An 18,142-nucleotide genomic window follows, 5' to 3' on the forward strand; every position below is an offset into this window, starting at 1 on the left:
GTAAGTGATAGCCCACGAAGTCAGACTGCCTCACCAGCCTGTCAGCGTCCATATGCTGTCAAACAAGATGGGAGGAAAACTCAAAAAGCTAGACTCAAGATCTCAAGATCTTAAAACAAATGATGCTTCCTCTCTAAAGTAAATAAAGACACGCATCATAAAGCAAAGGCACCACAAACCATCAACTGAAAGCCCAGTAAGAGCATGCGTGTAAGGTGGAGAGGGCAAACCAAACAGGACATACCATGTTCATGACCCTTAATTAGATTTCTGATAATGTCAATGACTGACAACTATTTTCTGAGCTTAGCACGTTTGGGAAATGATGAAAGGACTGCTCTGAATTCCAGTTCTATTTGTGTTACTTGCTCACCCATTGGTAGCGAACCATGTTAGTTTCCGTCCACATAATGATTTTTTAAAAATCACCAATTTTTACCAATTACTTTTTTTTTCACCAATTACTTTTAAATTACAATCAAATACATACCTTCCTCCTATCGAGTCGTCTTGTGGTTGGGCCCCGGCAGTGTTCCTCTGTGAACGTCGCAGTGACCCCCCTGGATTGTTATTAGGCCGGTTGGACATTGGCACCTCTCTCTTGAAGGGACATACCCTTTCTAGACACTACCATTCACTGAAAAGGAAAAAACAGAGAGAGAGAGAAAGATCAGCTATATGTGTACAACACAGAAACCAAATGAAGGGCACCCAAGACGAGGGGGAAATTTTATGTAAATAATCTGTACAGCCTTCATCAATGCTAGAGTATCTTATTTGAAATCTGATTCGTATTTTGTAAGATTGTCAGGAATATACCAAATTCAGGGCATGTGGTCCAAACCCAGCACATGAAATTAACATAGATTTCGCATGGAACACCCAGGAAATTCTCAAGAACAGAGCACAAGCAGAAATTCATCTTTGCTTCTCCACTTCCCATGGTGGGTAGGAAAGGTCACTGCACTCAACCTCAGAATACCACAGGTCAAGTCCTGTGATAGAACATGTTTTATTAAAGGAATCTGCCTTGGTACAAACCAAAGCCTCTAGCCTCCAACTCCTCAACCACAGAATTAAAAACAACACGTGATCCTTACTTCACAGTATTGCTGTGAATAACAAAATCATCATAAATACAAAAGAAACCTTAAAACTATGGAGAAATGAGGAAAAAGCAGGTCAAGTACAGTGAACTGAGAAATGGTCCCAGAGATCCCAGATTTCAACATCAGCTATGCTGGCTGTGATCTTGGACAAAACACTTATTCTCTAGATTTCATTTATCTCTTCTGTGAATCAGTATATCACCTACCTCAAAGAGTTGTTAGAAATTGAGAGAATAATTCATAAGTTTAACAATTCAGCTCAAAGCATGGTTCTTAATCATAAATGTGAACTTTCTATAAGAAATGTAATTATTATAGAGGAAAAAAAATACTGATACTTAAAATCAGTTCAAATGAAGAATCACAGTTTGTATAAATCAAACCTTCACAACTTTTCTTAAGCCTCAAGTCAAACTCCAAGTAGAGTTCTTTAATTCCATTTACCGGGGAGGGAAGAGAATGAATGTGACATTACAGGAACTGGTGCTAAAGAGAATGCAAATTAATCATGACTAAATCTATTACTGGACTTTGTTTTAAGAGATTCCATGCCCTGTAACAGGAAGTGGGTTTTCTTGGGAGTTACAGGTTAACCCAAATCAGTAGAAAAGGATTGCTTCTGTCACATATGCCCACATCACCAATTAATACACTAAACAAACTCTGGTGAGAAAGTTCAAATTACTAAAGTGATTATCATCAATTTTAGAAAGAAAAAAAAAAAGAAATAGTATGAAGACACTGAGAAACAGAAAATTTAAATTTACATGTACCAATATGGAAAGATCTGCCCCAAGATATGTTAGAGGGTAAACAGTATAAAACTCCCAGCTGTGTGTAGTATATTTAAAAGGTCACTTATGTATCCTTATATATTGTCTATACATTGCAAACTGATAGAAGGAATCGTAAATCACTTTGTGAATACTGCCTGATGCTGAGGGCCGCCTGGATGGTACAGTCAGTAAGCATCTGCCTTCAGCTCAGGTCATGATCTGGGTGCCAGGGTCTAGTGCTGCACTGGGCTTCCTGCTCAGCAGAGAGTCTGCTTCTCCCTCCTGCCTGCCATTCCCCTGCTTACACACACACACACACACACACACACACTCACTCTCTCTCTCTCTCTCTCTCTCTCTCTCTCAAATGAATAGACAGAATCTTTAAAACACACACAAACACACACACACAAACTTACCTCCCGTTAAGGAGGAGGATCTGGAATCTGAAGTCTGCGATGAAAGGAGTCATTTTTATTTACCCTTTGTAAGCCATTAGGTATGTCACTCTAGCAGAGGAGTTAGAAATGCAGACTCCGGAGTTAGGAATCCTGACTCCACACAACTTGTTCCCTGTGCTTCTGTCTACCAGAAGTTTATGGGGATAAAGAACCTACCTCCTAGAGCAGTTGGAAGGATTAAATGAGAAATCCACACAAACCACATAACACAGTGCCTCTGGTATTGCAAAGGCTCAGTACATGTTAACTGTTACTCTTATTACTATCAACACTTACTCAAAAGAAAAGAATACTTGTGGCAAAACACCACACTGAGGGAGACTTCATCATAAAAACCACTGTCAAGGTGAGTCTTATGTTTCTGGCAATATGTTTCAAAGTGAATTTTACTATAAACACGACAGCATTTTTTAATTAAGGATGAGCTTCACAATATAACCTGGGAAGCTCTGTCAAAATACGAATGCCTCAGAGATTCCAATTCTGTGGGTGCAGAAACTGGAGATGTTTTAAAAGAGCTCTACTGGACCGCACCCGAGGACAACTGCACCCTATTACAGAATTAAATAAAAGCTGTTCTCAGATTTTACCCAAGAAGCTTCACCAATTCAGACATCATGATGCCATTTCACCTGGACCCTAAAAAGCACGGATACAGGAGAACGGTGTGATACAGCTGCTTTCACTTTGAAAAGCAAAGACTATTATTAAACAAGTTTGGAAGATCTCACCTGCCTAGTTCCTACTACTAAATGCACACTGCCTGTCACCGGGTGTTAAGTCATTCAAAGGAGTCTAAGTCACACTGGTTACTCCGACCTATAGTTACCAAAGTAATCTAAGTAATACCCCCAACATCTTCAGAGCTTGTCCACCAATACCATCATCAGCCCACGGCTGCACCTGGATAATTCTTGAGATTTAAGAGAGAAAGGGTGGCAAGAAAAAAGACACTTATTACCAAAGTTAATCCTCTTTTTTTTTTTTGGAAGATTTTATTTTTTTTTTTTTAAAGATTTTATTTATCAGAGAGAGAGAGGGAGAGAGCGAGCACAGGCAGACAGAATGGCAGGCAGAGGCAGAGGGAGAAGCAGGCTCCCTGCTGAGCAAGGAGCCCGATGTGGGACTCGATCCCAGGACGCTGGGATCATGACCTGAGCTGAAGGCAGCTGCTTAACCAACTGAGCCACCCAGGCGTCCCATGGAAGATTTTATTTTTAAGTAATCTCTACACCCATCATGGGACTTGAACTTACAACCACAAGATCAGGATTGCATGCTCCACGGACTGAGCCAGCAAGGTATCACTTAAGTTAATCTTTAAGAAAGGCTCTGTTTAACTTGTTTAAAACCCCAGAAAGTAAATACAAGATTAGTATACAATACAAACAGTAGCCCCACCCCCCGCCCCCATCAGCCAGGTTACCAGTAAATCCAAAGCTGGAAGAGACCCTCTCCAGGAAGACTAAGTTCAACTCTTTACATTACAGACAAATCCTAAAAAGTTCAAGTCTCTGAATCCTGATACTAAGGAGAGCTGTCCCTTCTGGAAATCACCACCACCTCAACTTCAATCCAATTTAACTCCTGTTTGGTTCCAGATCAGGGCCCAAAAGTTTTTACTGTTTCAATCATTTTTCCTTAATCATTTTTCTTATATGAATATTCAGTACTGTCTTAACCAATTACTTATGCCTAAATGTATTTCACTAATTAAAACTGTAAAACACATTCAAGTTATACCAATATAAAATCTATATTGCTAGAATTTGTTTTAATAACCTGAAATGCATATGAACTCAAAAGATTCCATCTTCATGTTGAAACTAGAAGATTTAAGCCCAGCTTATTAGTAACCCTAACTACCAAGTCCTGAAACATAGAACTCTTCCACTGGCTTCATTTCTGTGAAAATAATCACTAAGGGGGCACCGGGGTGGCTCAGTGGGTTAAGCCACTGTCTTTGGCTCAGGTCATGATCTCAGGGTCCTGGAATCGAGCCCCGTATCAGGCTGCCTGCTCAGAAGGGAGCCCGCTGCCTGCTTCCCCCTCTTTCTGCCTGCCTCTCTGCCTACGTGATCTCTCTCTCTCTCTCTCTGTGTCAAATAAATAAATAAAATAATCACTGAGCTTTTTTCACCAAAAACTTCTGATATTCATTCCTAAAGAAATGAAATAAAATAGATGGCATATAGGGCTTTGAACTCAATAGGAAAATCATAGAAATACTAATGGGAATGTTCAAGACTAAAATTTGTGACTTTGTTCACAGCTAATGTCCAATCAACTTACTCATTGTTCAGGTGAAATAGCATTTGAATTTTATGTGAAGAAGTATTTAGTTCTGGAACACCTGAATGGCTCATTCAGTAAAGCACCCGCCTTCAGCTCAGGTCATGATCCGAAAGTCCTGGGATCCAACCTACTGACACCCTCTGCCTGCCATCCCCCTCCCCTTGTACTTTCTCTGACAAATAAATAAATAAATAAATAGGTAAGTATTTAGTTCTTCAGGCAAACAACTGTTTCAAGAAAAACAGAAATGCTATTAACCTACATTTTAAAATTCATTCTTAAAATTTTATAAAAAGGATATTCTTTCAAAGAAATTTCAAATGCAGTCATTTTGGAAACTGATTTTCCTTCTAATTTTGTATTCAAAAATCACAGGAGAGAGGTTAAGGTTAGGGGGAAAAATCTTAAAAAGTCAACCATTCATTTAGTGTAAAACTCAGAACACCGAGAGAAACAGATTGCAAAAATTAACTTTAAGATGTGGTAGTTCTTCCTAATCAAATGGCCAAGTATGAAAGGAATACCATAGAGTTTAATATTTACGCAGAATTTTTATCACATGAAGGACATCTAATAGAATAGAAAGCAAATCTCCAATTTAGTAACACAGAACGGAGTTCATGAATAGCCCCCAAATGAACTAATGTGTTTATTCATGTAATCACAACCTACTACCTAAGAGGCAACACCGAAAGCCGAAAAAAAAAACCTGCATTATTTCACAGTAAAGATATTAACACTAAAAAAAGCTAACACTTATATCCACACATGGTATCTGCAGAAAAGTTTTCAGCTTCCAGAACTGACATTGAAAGTGAACTTATCCACTGTCTTCCCCAAAACCATTTCTTAGGCCCTCTATTTAGAAGTGGTCCTCCAAAGGTGACTTGGTTTGGGTTCAATTCTGAAACCAGAGTTTAATCATAACAGTAATGAAAAACTGTATAACACGTTACTCCTCTGTTTATTCTATTAAGCCAAGTATAAATGTGCCAACGAGCCTCATAAACCATTTTACTATTCCCACTTTACAAATAAGGTAAGGTAAGGGTTACAAAATAAAGTAGCCTGCATGCAACAAGATATGGCATATGGACTTTCAGGCTGCAAGTAATGGCATCCAGAACTGCAAATGTGGACAACTCCATACACCAGATCCCCAAAAAAAAGTCTAGACTTAAGAACAAGCATAGTTAACTTAAACATCCCAGTGGTAGTATTAAACAACTCCACAATAAAATGGAATAGTAGTTACCCTTGTTTACAAAAGAAGTCATTTTTTCATAAGTAAGAAATGTCAAGGACTTCAAACAAGACTATGTTTAAAACAGGAATGAATAACCTTTCAGCTTCCCTAAGAGCAAGGGGTTGAAACTTGCTGAGAGACAGGAAACAATCCCCACCCACAAGGAGCAGAGAGGAGGAGGAAGAGCCACTGGGTAAGGGAAAAAGGGCCAAGTGACCTGAGAACTGGGTCAGCGAAGCATTTATTTCAATTCAGGGGCATCAAAACCAATCCAACATCATGATAGAATGCTGAATGTTGTACAACATATAAAAGTAGTATTTTCAAATTATTTATTTAAACACTAGAAAACAAAATTATTTAATGGAAAGATGCAGATTTTAAAGTGAAAACTAAAATAAAAACAATTATGGATAACATTTACTCTGTGCTTACCATGTAGGAAGCTAAGTGCCTTTTCATCTAATTTCTACAACTTTATAAAAAACAGGTACTGGAAATTACCATCCTTTAGAGAAACTGTGGAACTTCGGTAAAATAAATCCTAACAGCATGAGGCCAACAGGTAACCATGCCACATTCAAACACAGATTTGACCTAAAGTCTATGCCTTTTAGGATTATGTTCTATGGCAGAACAAACAAGAATAATTATACATTTACCTTCTTTAAAGAGTCAAACATTACAGAACCATGACATCCCAAGACTGGAGCATATCCTCAAGATTCTAATTCTTTCACAGTCCTTTGAAAAAAAATCAGTTTAACTGACCAATACGTAAATGAATTGTCAGGAAGTGCACTAAATGATCTGAGAAGCAGCATAAAAGGTGACACTGTGAAGAGAAAAGAAAAGGTGACTTAATTTTGCCCTAACCAGATTGAGGACATTGGAGACACACCGATGCCAACACTCGCATGTTACAACTGTAATATGCCTTGAGACTCTATTTTAAGTGCCCATCTAGCAAAAATCTCGTCGTTATTTTCAAAGTATACTATTCAGCAGGACCTGGGATTCCCCACTGACACCGTCAATACATTAAATAGCACATGATAAGAGACTCCAGAATTTCTTGGGTCTAAAAGCGCACTTCTTTCACAAGATTTTTGGATGTAACGGAGACACTTAACAGTTATCTCCGAGAAACAGGAGACAGCGTGGTGAAGGTTTTCCTTAATTCCCTTCCTGAAATCAAGCAAAATGAATAAAATCTTAAAAATTCCTAAGAAAGGGGTAACTGTATGGCTCAGTCGTGAAGCGTCTGCCTTTGACTCAGGTCATGGTAAGTTTACAGTTCTGGGATCGAGCCCCGCATCGGGTTCCCTGCTCGGCAGGTAGACTGCTGCTCCCTCTCTGACACCCCCTCTCGCTGTCTCTCTCTGTCAAATAAATAAATAAGACCTTTTTAAAATTTCATAAGAAAATTCCATTTATACTGAAACTAGAGTAAAAACGGATACACCCTAAATCATGGAAAGACCATTTGCCAGATATAATAAAATCTATCCAAACCGCCCCCCCAAAACAAAAACCTATACCAAAAACAGGAAGGAGGTAAAGACCACAGAGTTTTTAAAGAGAAAGGTGCAAAGAATATCTTAAGGTTTCCTATCAATGACCCTTTCCTTGAAAAAATTAAGAACCCTAGAGCAAGGGCAACAGAAGATGGAAGTACCTCCTCCTTAAGGGCCTTCCTTAAGGGCCAGTTTCACAAGCCAAAATAGCGAGAGGCGTGGCTAGTAAAAAGGAGGCAGGCACACCATTTGTATTTAACAACTCCCTGTTTAACCAAGACAAAAAAGAGCCTACAACTGGCAGAGAGAAGCAGGGAAGGCAAACAGCAACTCCAAAATTAAGATCAGCTGGGGCAAACAATCACTAAACCACCAAGCCCAAGGTAGCACAAGCCTTGCATCAAGATAATCAGCTCTGCTCAAAGGGAGAATAACCAAAAGCAAAACTGAAAATTAACCGCAGGTCAGAGGAAGAAATTAGAACTGGCGAAAAAAATAAACCCATGAAAACCATTTTAGCAAACTGAAGGAGAGAAAAAGGAGGACATGATTAATAAAAAGAAACAGACGGAAAAAATAATACTATTGCACAATTTTAAAACAGATTATTTAAAACAGGGAAACAACCTTAAGATTTTGAGAGGGAAAATGCTTTATGCACTACAAATGGAACCACTGTCAAGATCTTGTTAAGCAAAAAAGCAGGTACAGAATGCTGGGCACAGAATACATCTACATATATAATTTTGTGTAAATAAGTAATCATTGGCTTAAATATTACCTATAGAGAATACATTAAAAAAAAAAACTTTAAATCATCTACCCTTTTAGAACAGGACCCTCTCGAGACCTTTTGCAGTCAAAAAATTCTGTACACAATTCCGTATGTTGTAATTTTAACTCTACAGAAGATGACACTTAGTGGGTAAAAATAACCCAAAAAAATAAACCCATGAAAACCATTTTAGCAGATTTTCTCATGTTCATTTTTTAAATCACGTGGTGTCTTTACTAAAAACTACAGAAAAAGTCAAACTGATTTTCAAAGGTTTCTATACCCCAGACACATATTTAAAAAAAAAAAAAAGTTATTTCAGAATCTAAATCCAATTTCCAAGAAAATGGAACTCTTACTGCCTGAAACAGACCACACAGAATGACACACTGTAACAGCCAGAAATATCATATCGATCACTGCACCAGAGGTCTATTTTGTTTAACATCCTTCTATGATCAATTTATCACAAACAGATAAAATCTGCCCAGCTACTTCTAAAACAGAAAGCACCTCACTCCCTAATACGAATCCTGTCTTAGCTCCTATAACTTGTATAATCCTTCAAAATACTAACTGCATTTAATAGAGTGTTTCCTTCTAGTTGTTAAGGTCTCAAGAATTACAGACTAGAATCAGCAAGTTTTAGCCCATGTGCCAAAGATGGCTCCATAGACCCAGTTTTAAGAGGTCTCCATCCTGCTGGCTACCATAATTAGCCAATCGGTAGAGGGGCGGGGTGGAAGGTCAGCTTATCACTAGCATTTTTAGTACATCCTCTTAAAGATGTTCTTTTCCACCTACCCCGGAATGGAGAGAGACAAAAGGGAAAGGTTAGGCACTAGTAGATAGTCTCTAAAATCTGATTCTGCTCTAAATTTTACACTCTAACCTAACATTTATTTTGGCTTTTCTTAAACAGAGTATAGTGCATAAATTCTTCCTTATAAAGACCACGATCACACAATGATAATCAAAAGAGAAGAGCTACTGAAGAGGGAGGAGGGAATAACTGGTAAGAAGTATTATTCAAAGTAAAATACACAGTATCCTGTAGTTTACAGTAAGGTGTTCCCTGCGGACAAAAACAACTTTATGTTTGGTAAATGACCTTCAGAGCATAGGTGTTTACTTATAATAAGGTAATTACTTTCAAAATACTTTTTTCAATACATATGGTCACTGCTGCAAACTCCACCATAATAATGAAATGGAAGAGGTTAATTTCTTTAACACCGCTTGTATTAGAAAGTATACCTAGCCTTCCTTGCAACAACAAAAAATAGTTCAACACAGTGATAATAATCATGGACTGGTACCAACATCTCGAAGCAATATGTAACCTGTAATCAACAGTGTAGATCCTGGAGAATTTTCAGGAACAAATATTACTAAGTTTATAGTTAGGCTCAAGGAAAAGAAAACTAAAAAATGTAACTCAAAGTTGGAGAGACATAACTTTAGTACAAGATAGAACAATGCATAGTTCCAAATTTTTGTTTAAAATCATGTCACAGGAATTGTATTTAAATTTGGAAATAGTCTCAGAAAATATTTTTCAAGTTAAAAAAAACCTCACATTTAGAATGTCATATACTCTACAGACCAGTGCCCCACATTCCTATAAATAGTAGCATTTTTACCAAAAATAAGTATAATGATTGTGTCTATAATGAGTCAGAACATGTAACAAACCTACAATCAAGAATAATATTAAAGCTGTTACTCCCAAATCTAGGGTTTTTTTTGTTTGTTTGTTTTTCATATAGTTTCCTGGGCCCTACCAGAATGTGGCTAAAGGGATATCAAGCTGTTTTTTGTTTTTGTTTTTGTTTTTTTAATGTTCCTTACAGGATTCTTGCATCAGCTAGGTTTCAGAACTGATATAGGTTACACCATTTTGGGGGGGGGGCTATTATGTACCACAGAATCCTCTGCAATCTTTACAGGACTCTCCTCCATGCCGTAATTAAAAACTGCCACTCATTTTAGAATCCAGCAATTCCACTTCTAGGAATCTTCTGGGAATCTAACCTAAAGAAACACTTGCACAAGTCTGCAAGGATATATGTAATCAAGATGCTAGCTGCAGTACCGTCATAGAGCGTAAGTGGAGAGAATCCAAATGTTCTCAACAGGGAATAGTTAAATAAGTACACTGTAGCAAGTCTACAGCATGCTTTGAGGTCCTAAAAAACAAAGAGGTAGATTTGTACATAATGCACTCCTGCAAAGGGCAGAACTTCTTTAATTCTCTCAATAAATATTTGCGAGCCTTGACAGGCATCAACAGACATAATCTTTGCCTGGATGGAGCTCACGCTCAATTGGGAAAACAAAAAATAATCTAGCTATTTGCACACTGCGGTAAGTGTCATGGAAGATGGAATAGGAGAAAAATAGGACAAAGCAGAGAATAACAGGAAGCGGGAAGGAAAAAGCTACTTTAGGCTGACTCACCAGGTAATACCTCTCTGAGACTAGAGGACAAGAATGAAAGGAGAGGGTTCTGTATGTATTTGTCTGTACATATATAAGGGGAAAAATATCCCAGAAAAATATACCTAAATGTCAACAGGAGAGAAGAGAGGGAAGCTTGTAAAGAGTACCTATTTCTTTAATCAGTTTGAATTCTGGCTCTACCCATAAACCATGCTACCTGGGAAAAATCTTGTTACTTATCAAAGGCTTAGTTTCCTCATCTATAAAATAAAGATAAGCAGATCTCATTAAATTAAGAAAATAAAACACTTGGAAAATACAGTAAGCAGGGGTTCCTGGGTAGCTCAAGTCAATTAAGCATCCAACTCTTGATTTCAGCACAGGTCATGATCTCAGGGTCCTTGAGATCAAGCCCTGCATTGGACTCTGCACTGAGCATGAAGCCTGCTTAAGACACACTCTCTCCCTCTCCCACCCATGTGCTCTCTTGCTCTCTCTCAAAAAAACAAAAAACAAAAAACAAAAAAAACAACCTGCAAGGGGGAGGAGAAGACAGCACATACATATTAAATTTTAAGAGACACAGCAACAAAATGCAGTATGGAACACTGGATATTTACAGATCTTCAGGAACTATTTTTCATTGTACAGTCATGGGATTAAGCTTATGTCTCTAAAAAGAGTTCTCATCTTTCAAAGAAGCAGACTGAAATATTTACAGATCAAGTAACAACCAAAATTTGCTTCAAAATAATTGAGGCAAGGCTAAGAGTATAAGTGGAAAAAAAAAGGCTAAGAGTTGACAGTGTAGGATCTGGGTCTTGGGTACACAGAGGTTCATGAGACGGTTTGATTTCTGTGTTATGTGTGACATCCTCCATTATGTCTCTCACAGAAAGAGTAACGACTCAAATACATGTTATTATGATCTTGGAAGGGAAAGGAAACTTGCTTTTGTTTACAGAGTCATCACCACTTGCTTTTTAAAAAAATATGTCCATAGGGATTTCACTTTATCAGAAATGAGAAAAATTAAGCTCCTGGATATAGAACAAATCATCCTTGACCTAAATGTGTCAACCTACATTTCATTAATTCATCCTTTAAATCTTTGCCTCCCAACTCTTAGCACACTGTAAGATTATCAAAGACATGCCTTTGTGAGGTTAAAAAAACAAAACAAAACAAAAAACACCCTGGCCCCCATCATTTGAGACATGGCCACAGTGACCCTATACATCTGCGTACATACAGTCCTGCTTCCATAGCTCCTAAGCATAGAAGTACACCTTCCTTATATAAGAGGCTAATGAGCACAGTCTTCTGATACTATAAGATCCAACTGCCTAACAGTAAACTCCAGAGGATGCAGAAGCAGTTCAACACTTCACCCAATTTACGTGCGGTGGAGGTAAACAGCTATCCGTACCACTCCATTCTGGAAAAAGACAAAACACCTCCACTTCAGGCAGTCTGCACAGCAGCATCCTACTAAATCTCAAGTACCGACTAAGCCTCAAGAACAAGTAAATAACATGTACACATGGAATACAATGAGAACAAGGTGAAACTAGCCCATGTCTACCAATTAAGTATTTTAACAAAAGCCCTTCTTTAAACTGAGCGATAGATCTTTTACATGTATGTAAATGGATACAGACAGCAATGACAGTGAGCTGAAAAAAAGAGTCTTTGGCCCACTGAAGTAGTTATGGACCAGTGGTTCTCATTCTTTCTAGTCTCAACAAAATTTTCTCAGCTGAAACAAAATTAAATCAAAAAATTAAGGGGCGACTGGGTGGCTCAGTCATTAAGTCTGCCTTCGACGCAGGTCATGGTCTCAGGGTCCTGGGCTCCAGTCCCACATCGGGGGTCCCTGCTGGCAGGAAGCATACTCTTTCTCTTTCTCCCACTCCCCTAGCCGATGTTCCCTCTCTCACTGTCTCTCTGTCCTTTAAAAAAAATTAAAAGCCATTTTTAAATCAAAAGAATAGTTATCCCTCTTAAAATGGAACAAATACAAACTGAAAAAAATGTGTAAAAACAGGCCAGTTGTACAACCCAATTCCTTTCCTGAACTCACTGTCATCTTTTTCACTTCTCACTACCTTCTCCCCAACAATTATGAAAATTTTCAAAATACAAAAACTTGATAATTATTCAATAAATACCCATAATTCCACCACTTAAGCTTTTACAAGTAGCAGATTGTTAATTTCCTTTATCATAGATGTATCCCTATCAGATGTATCCCTAACTATTCACCTATGCATCCCTGTCTGTCTGGCCAAATATCCATCCTACTTTTGAAGTATTTTGAAGTAAGCTGCAGACATCATTATACTTTGTATATATCATTAACTACAGTGCAAATTTTGTTTCAAGTTTTCCGTTAAATTTACATACAGTGAAATACACAAATCTTATGGATAAAATTTAATGAATGTTGTTAAATGTATACAAGTAAATCCTAAATAAATTTGTACCCTAAACCCTTGTATCAAGCTAGAGTATCACCCAAAAAAGGTTCTTTGTTCCCCTAGCCAGTCAATTCTGTATTTCTCCCAACTCTAAAGACCACCATTCTACAGATATTAATTTTACCTCTTCCACGATTTCCTATAAATTGAACCACAGAATGTGTATACTCTTTTGTACGAAGCTTCTTTGACTCAGTATATCCTGAGATTCAGTCACGTGCCTAAGCAAATCAGTATATACCGCTAAGTAGTATTCCACTGTGAGATCATATCATTTTGTTTATTCTTTCCTCTGCTAATGGGCACAAGGACTGTTTCCAGGTTTGGGCCATTATGAATAAAGCTGCTACAAACATTCTTCCACAAGTCTTTCAATGGACATATGCTTTCGTTTCTCTTCAATAAATACTAAGAGTAGCCTCCCTAGGTCATTGTGATGATTATGATTAACTTTTTTTTTTTGAAGATTTTATTTATTTATTTGAGAAAGAGAAGGCACACATGAGAGGGCAGAGGGTCAGAGAAATAAGCAGAGTCCCTGCTGAGCAGGAGCCCTATGTGAGGCTCGATCCTATGACTCCAGGATCATGACCTGAGCTGAAGGCAGTCACTTAACCAAGCCACCCAGGTGCTCTATAATTAACTTCTAAAGGAATCATCAGACCTTTCCCAAAACAGCTATATTTTACACTCTCACCAGTGAGTATATAACTTCCAGTTGCTCCATGACCTCGTCAACACAGGTGTTACCGGTCTTTTAAAAGTTCTCATGGATGTGTAGTGGTATCTCACTGTTGGAATTTGTATTTCCTTACTAATGAAGTCGATCACTTCTTTATAAAGATTTTCCCACTTGACTCTCCAAACCCAAACTACAAGAACCCAATCTTATTTCAAATTTTAGTCTTTATCACTAAAATGAAACAAAGAAACACCACTCTGGGCTATATATACCTTGAGAACTGATATGGCCATAACGGTGCCCAACCACCCCCAACTGCTAAATCACTTTGCTGCTAAGCAGAGAGGACACAGGTAGTCACCAAAGGAGAGAAAGAGAAAATAAATAAACCTGTATCTGAAAATCTGTACATGCGTGGCCAAGATTTCTAGTCATATTCTGAAAAATCTGAAATTTCAATAATCTGATAATCTAAGAAACTTTAAGCCAGAGTTTTCCAAATACATGCAAGAATTTATTTTCCAATAAATGCAAGAATTTATTTTCTTCTGCACACTAAGGATACATGCCAATCCAGAATTCTATACCAAATGAAATCATCTGCAGAAGAATTAAGGTTCTGGGGCCCCAGGGAGGCTCAGTCAGTTAAGCACATAACTCTTGGTTTCGCCTCAGGTCATGATTTCAGGGTTGTGGATCCAGCCCCACATCCGATCCCACCTTGGGGCATGGAGCCTGCTTATGATTCTCTCCCTCGGTCCTCTTTCCCCATTCTTCTCAAGATTTCTAGTCATATTCTGAAAAATCTGAAATTTCAATAATCTGATAATCTAAGAAACTTTAAGCCAGTTTCCCAAATCTTGTCAATTTTTTGATGCAGGACTGTTCCATATTTAGCCTGCCTGAGAATGACCTGGAGAGCTCATTAAAATGCAGATTCTCAGTAAAATACTGGTATGGGCCTGAAATGCTGCATTTCCAAAAAGCTCCCTTGCCAGCCTAAGGGCTATTCTTTGAGTAGCCAAGTCTTAGTGCACCTAAATACCTGACAGAAGCAAAGCCCATCTTCTCTATCCCAGGCTTCGGGAACCTCTGCAAACAAACTACAGACAGTGAACACCACATAAGTAAACAAGGCACTGTGAACAAGGATTAGGAAAAAAAAAAAATCATACAGATTTCAGATATGAGTTATCAGACAAACCTGAAACAAAATGCTCTCTATGTTTAAAGATACAAAGGCCAAAACTGAAAAAAACTCAAGGGTAACAAAAAACTGTTCAAAGGGACAGATTTAAAAGAGAACCAGAAAGAATTTCTAATATGTGAATAAAAATAACTCAATAGACAGGTCTGGCAACATACTAGACAAAGTTAGGCAAAGCATTAAGATATAAATTACACAGAATACAGCACAGAAGCCAAAATATTCAAAATAAAGAAGATATAATGAGGATAAAATTAAGACGTTCAAACATATGTTTAGTCACAGTTTCAGAAGTGTAAGAACAAAGACACGGTGAGGCATATCTAAATATTTATTGGCTTGGAATTTTCTGCATTGGTGAAAGATAACAACCCTTAAATTCAAGAAGCCCAAATGATTATTTAAACAAGATAAATAAAAAGACATTTACTTAGACATATCATAATGAAACCATGTAATAAACCTGTACCAAAGACAGAAAATCTAACAGCACGAGGGAAAGGAGGGAATTATTTTTTACAGACTATCAGCTGAACTCTCGAAAGCAACAGCAGAAGCCACAAGACAGTAGAATTTATTTTCTTCTGCACACTAAGGATACATGCCAATCTAGAATTCTATACCAAATGAAATCATCTTCAGAAGAATTAAGGTTCTGGGGCCCCAGGGAGGCTCAGTCAGTTAAGCACGTAACTCTTGGTTTCGCCTCAGGTCATGATTTCAGGGTCATGGATCCAGCCCCACATTCGATCCCACCCTGGGGCATGGAGCCTGCTTATGATTCTCTCCCTCGGTCCTCTTTCCCCACTCTTCTCAAATAAATAAAGTGTGTGGGGGGCAGGGGGACAATTAAGCTTTTGTCAGATTAAAAACTGAGTTTTTCCACCAGCAATACAAAGAAAATGACCCTGATATAGTACCGAGATGCAAGAATAAGTAAGGGTGACAAACAGATAAATGTAAATGAACGTTAATTTTATGAAATTATACTATCCAAAGGTTATAAAAAATGATTTTAAGTAAAATGACAACAGTATCTTAAAGCCCAGAGGAGCTTGGTAAACTGAGTTACTATTCTGAGGTCTTCATGTTTTCTGCAAGTAAACATACGAGTTAATTATAGACCGTGTTAGATATATTCTTTTAGTTGCTGAAGTAACCAAGGACTGGAATCATCCATCTATTAAAAACAGTAAATTCAAATATGGGCAACAAATTAGAAAATAAAATGGTAAAACTCCACCTCTAGTTAGATTTTCAAAACACTTCAACCAAAAGAGACAGATTTAAAACATCAGGATGGAGAAACAAAATAAGAAGTTAGACATACCATGCAAACACTGTACCAAAAAAACTAGTGTAGTTTATCAGCATTAAAAAACTGGGGCACGGAGCGCCTGGGTGGCTCAGTGGGTTAAAGCCTCTGCCTTCAGCTCAGGTCATGATCCCAGGGTCCTGGGATTGAGCCCCGCATCAGGCTTTCTGCTCAGCGGGGAGCCTGCTTCCCCTTCTCTCTCTCTCTGCCTGCCTCTCCGCCTGCTTGTGATCTGTCAAATAAATAAAATCTTTAAAAAAAAAAAAAAAAAAAGAAAAGAAAGAAAAAACTGGGGCGCCTGGGTGGCTCAGTGGGTTAAGCCTCTGCCTTTGGCTCAGGTACTGGTCTCAGGGTCCTTGGGATCTAGCCCCGGGTCAAGCTCTGCTCAGCAGGGAGCCTGCCCCCCCACCCCATCTCTCTGCCTTTCTCTCTGCCTACCTGTGATCTCTCTCTCTGTTAAATAAATAAATCAAATATTTTTTTAAAAACTGACGTTACAAGTTTTTAAAAAGACATTACTAGAGATAAAAATGGTTTCTTCGGGGCACCTGAGTGGCTCAGTGGGTTAAAGCCTTTGCCTTCTGCTCGGGTCATGATCTCAGGGTCCTGGGATCCAGCCCCGCATCGGGCTCTCTGTTCAGCGGGGAGCCTGCTTCCCCCTCTCTCTCTGCCTGCCTCTCTGCCTACTTGTGATCTCTGTCAAATAAATAAATAAAATCTTTAAAAAAAAAAAAAAAAAAGGTTTCTTCAGGGTGCCTTGCTGGCTCAGTCAGGGCATGCAACGCGATCTCAGGGTCATGATGAGCAAGTCCCACACTGGGCATAGGGCTTATTTTTAAAAGAATTTAAAAAGTAAAAGTAAATAAATTATTTTTTAAAAATAGCTCCATCATAATCATAAAAGATTCAATTCAAGAAGACAGCAATTCCCCTTTATAAGATTTTTTTTTTTTTAAGGGGCTCCTGGGTGGCTCAGTGGGTTGAAGCCTCTGCCTTCGGCTCAGGTCACGATCCCAGGGTCCTGGAATCGAGCCCCGCATCGGGCTCTCTGCTCTGCAGAGAGCCTGCTTCCTCCTCTCTCTCCCTCTGCCTGCCTCTCTGCCTACTTGTGATCTCTGTCTGTCAAATAAATAAATAAAATCTTTAAAAAAAAGAAGATTTTTTTTTTTTTAATTTATTCGCAAGACAGGGAGAAAACAAGCGGGGGTGGGGGGGGAGACAGAGGGAGAAGCAGAGAATCTCAAGCCGACTCCCTGTTGAGCACAGAGCCCAACCTCAGGCTATAGATCCCAACATCTGAGATCTGACCTGAGCCAGAACAAGAGTCAGATGCTCAACCAAATGAACCACCAGACAGCTCCAGGAAGACAGCTTTTAAAACCTTGTAAGGAAAACTGAAAAATAAACAAATCTAGAACTTTAAAACTCCTCTCTCAGCTACTGATATTAACAAGACACCCAAAAAATAAAATGGTCTGGATACAGATGTGAACAGTAACATTATCAATAGACGTAACAGGGACAAATATAACATTGCAAATACACATTCTTTTCAAACACACACAGAATATTGACAAACTATCCATACACTGGGCCTCATAAATAAAATAAACCAACAAATTCAAGAGAAATGAAATCACACAGAGCATATTCTTTGACCACAACGAATACAACTGAACAGAAATCAATAGCAAAAACAGAACTAGAGGAACTCCTGGGTGGCTCAGTGGGTTAAGCCTCTGCCTTAGGCTCAGGTCATAATCTCAGGGTCCTGGGATCCAGCCCCGCATCCGGCTCTCTACTCAGCGGGGAGCCTGCTTCCTCCTCTCTTCTCTGT

At 38.5% G+C, this 18,142-nt stretch overlaps 1 protein-coding gene across 18 annotated transcripts in view; it reads right to left on the reverse strand.

Moving 5' to 3' along the window:
* The window catches only part of TRIP12 (thyroid hormone receptor interactor 12), a 146,728-nt gene that overhangs the window by 103,185 nt on the left and 25,401 nt on the right, over positions 1–18,142 (reverse strand). For 17 of the 18 annotated variants that reach the window (XM_044241781.1, XM_044241779.1, XM_044241793.1 and 14 more), the window contains exon 2: positions 491–637. In XM_044241781.1, coding sequence (XP_044097716.1) covers positions 491–588 — 98 coding nt within the window. In that variant the 5' untranslated portion in view covers positions 589–637. Of the gene's footprint in view, positions 1–490; positions 638–2,304; positions 2,324–18,142 lie in introns of those variants that run through there. The other variant, XM_044241780.1, reaches the window with a different exon arrangement.

Source organism: Neovison vison, chromosome 3, assembly GCF_020171115.1.
Source record: "Neovison vison isolate M4711 chromosome 3, ASM_NN_V1, whole genome shotgun sequence".
NCBI classification, from domain to species: Eukaryota; Metazoa; Chordata; class Mammalia; order Carnivora; family Mustelidae; genus Neogale; species Neogale vison.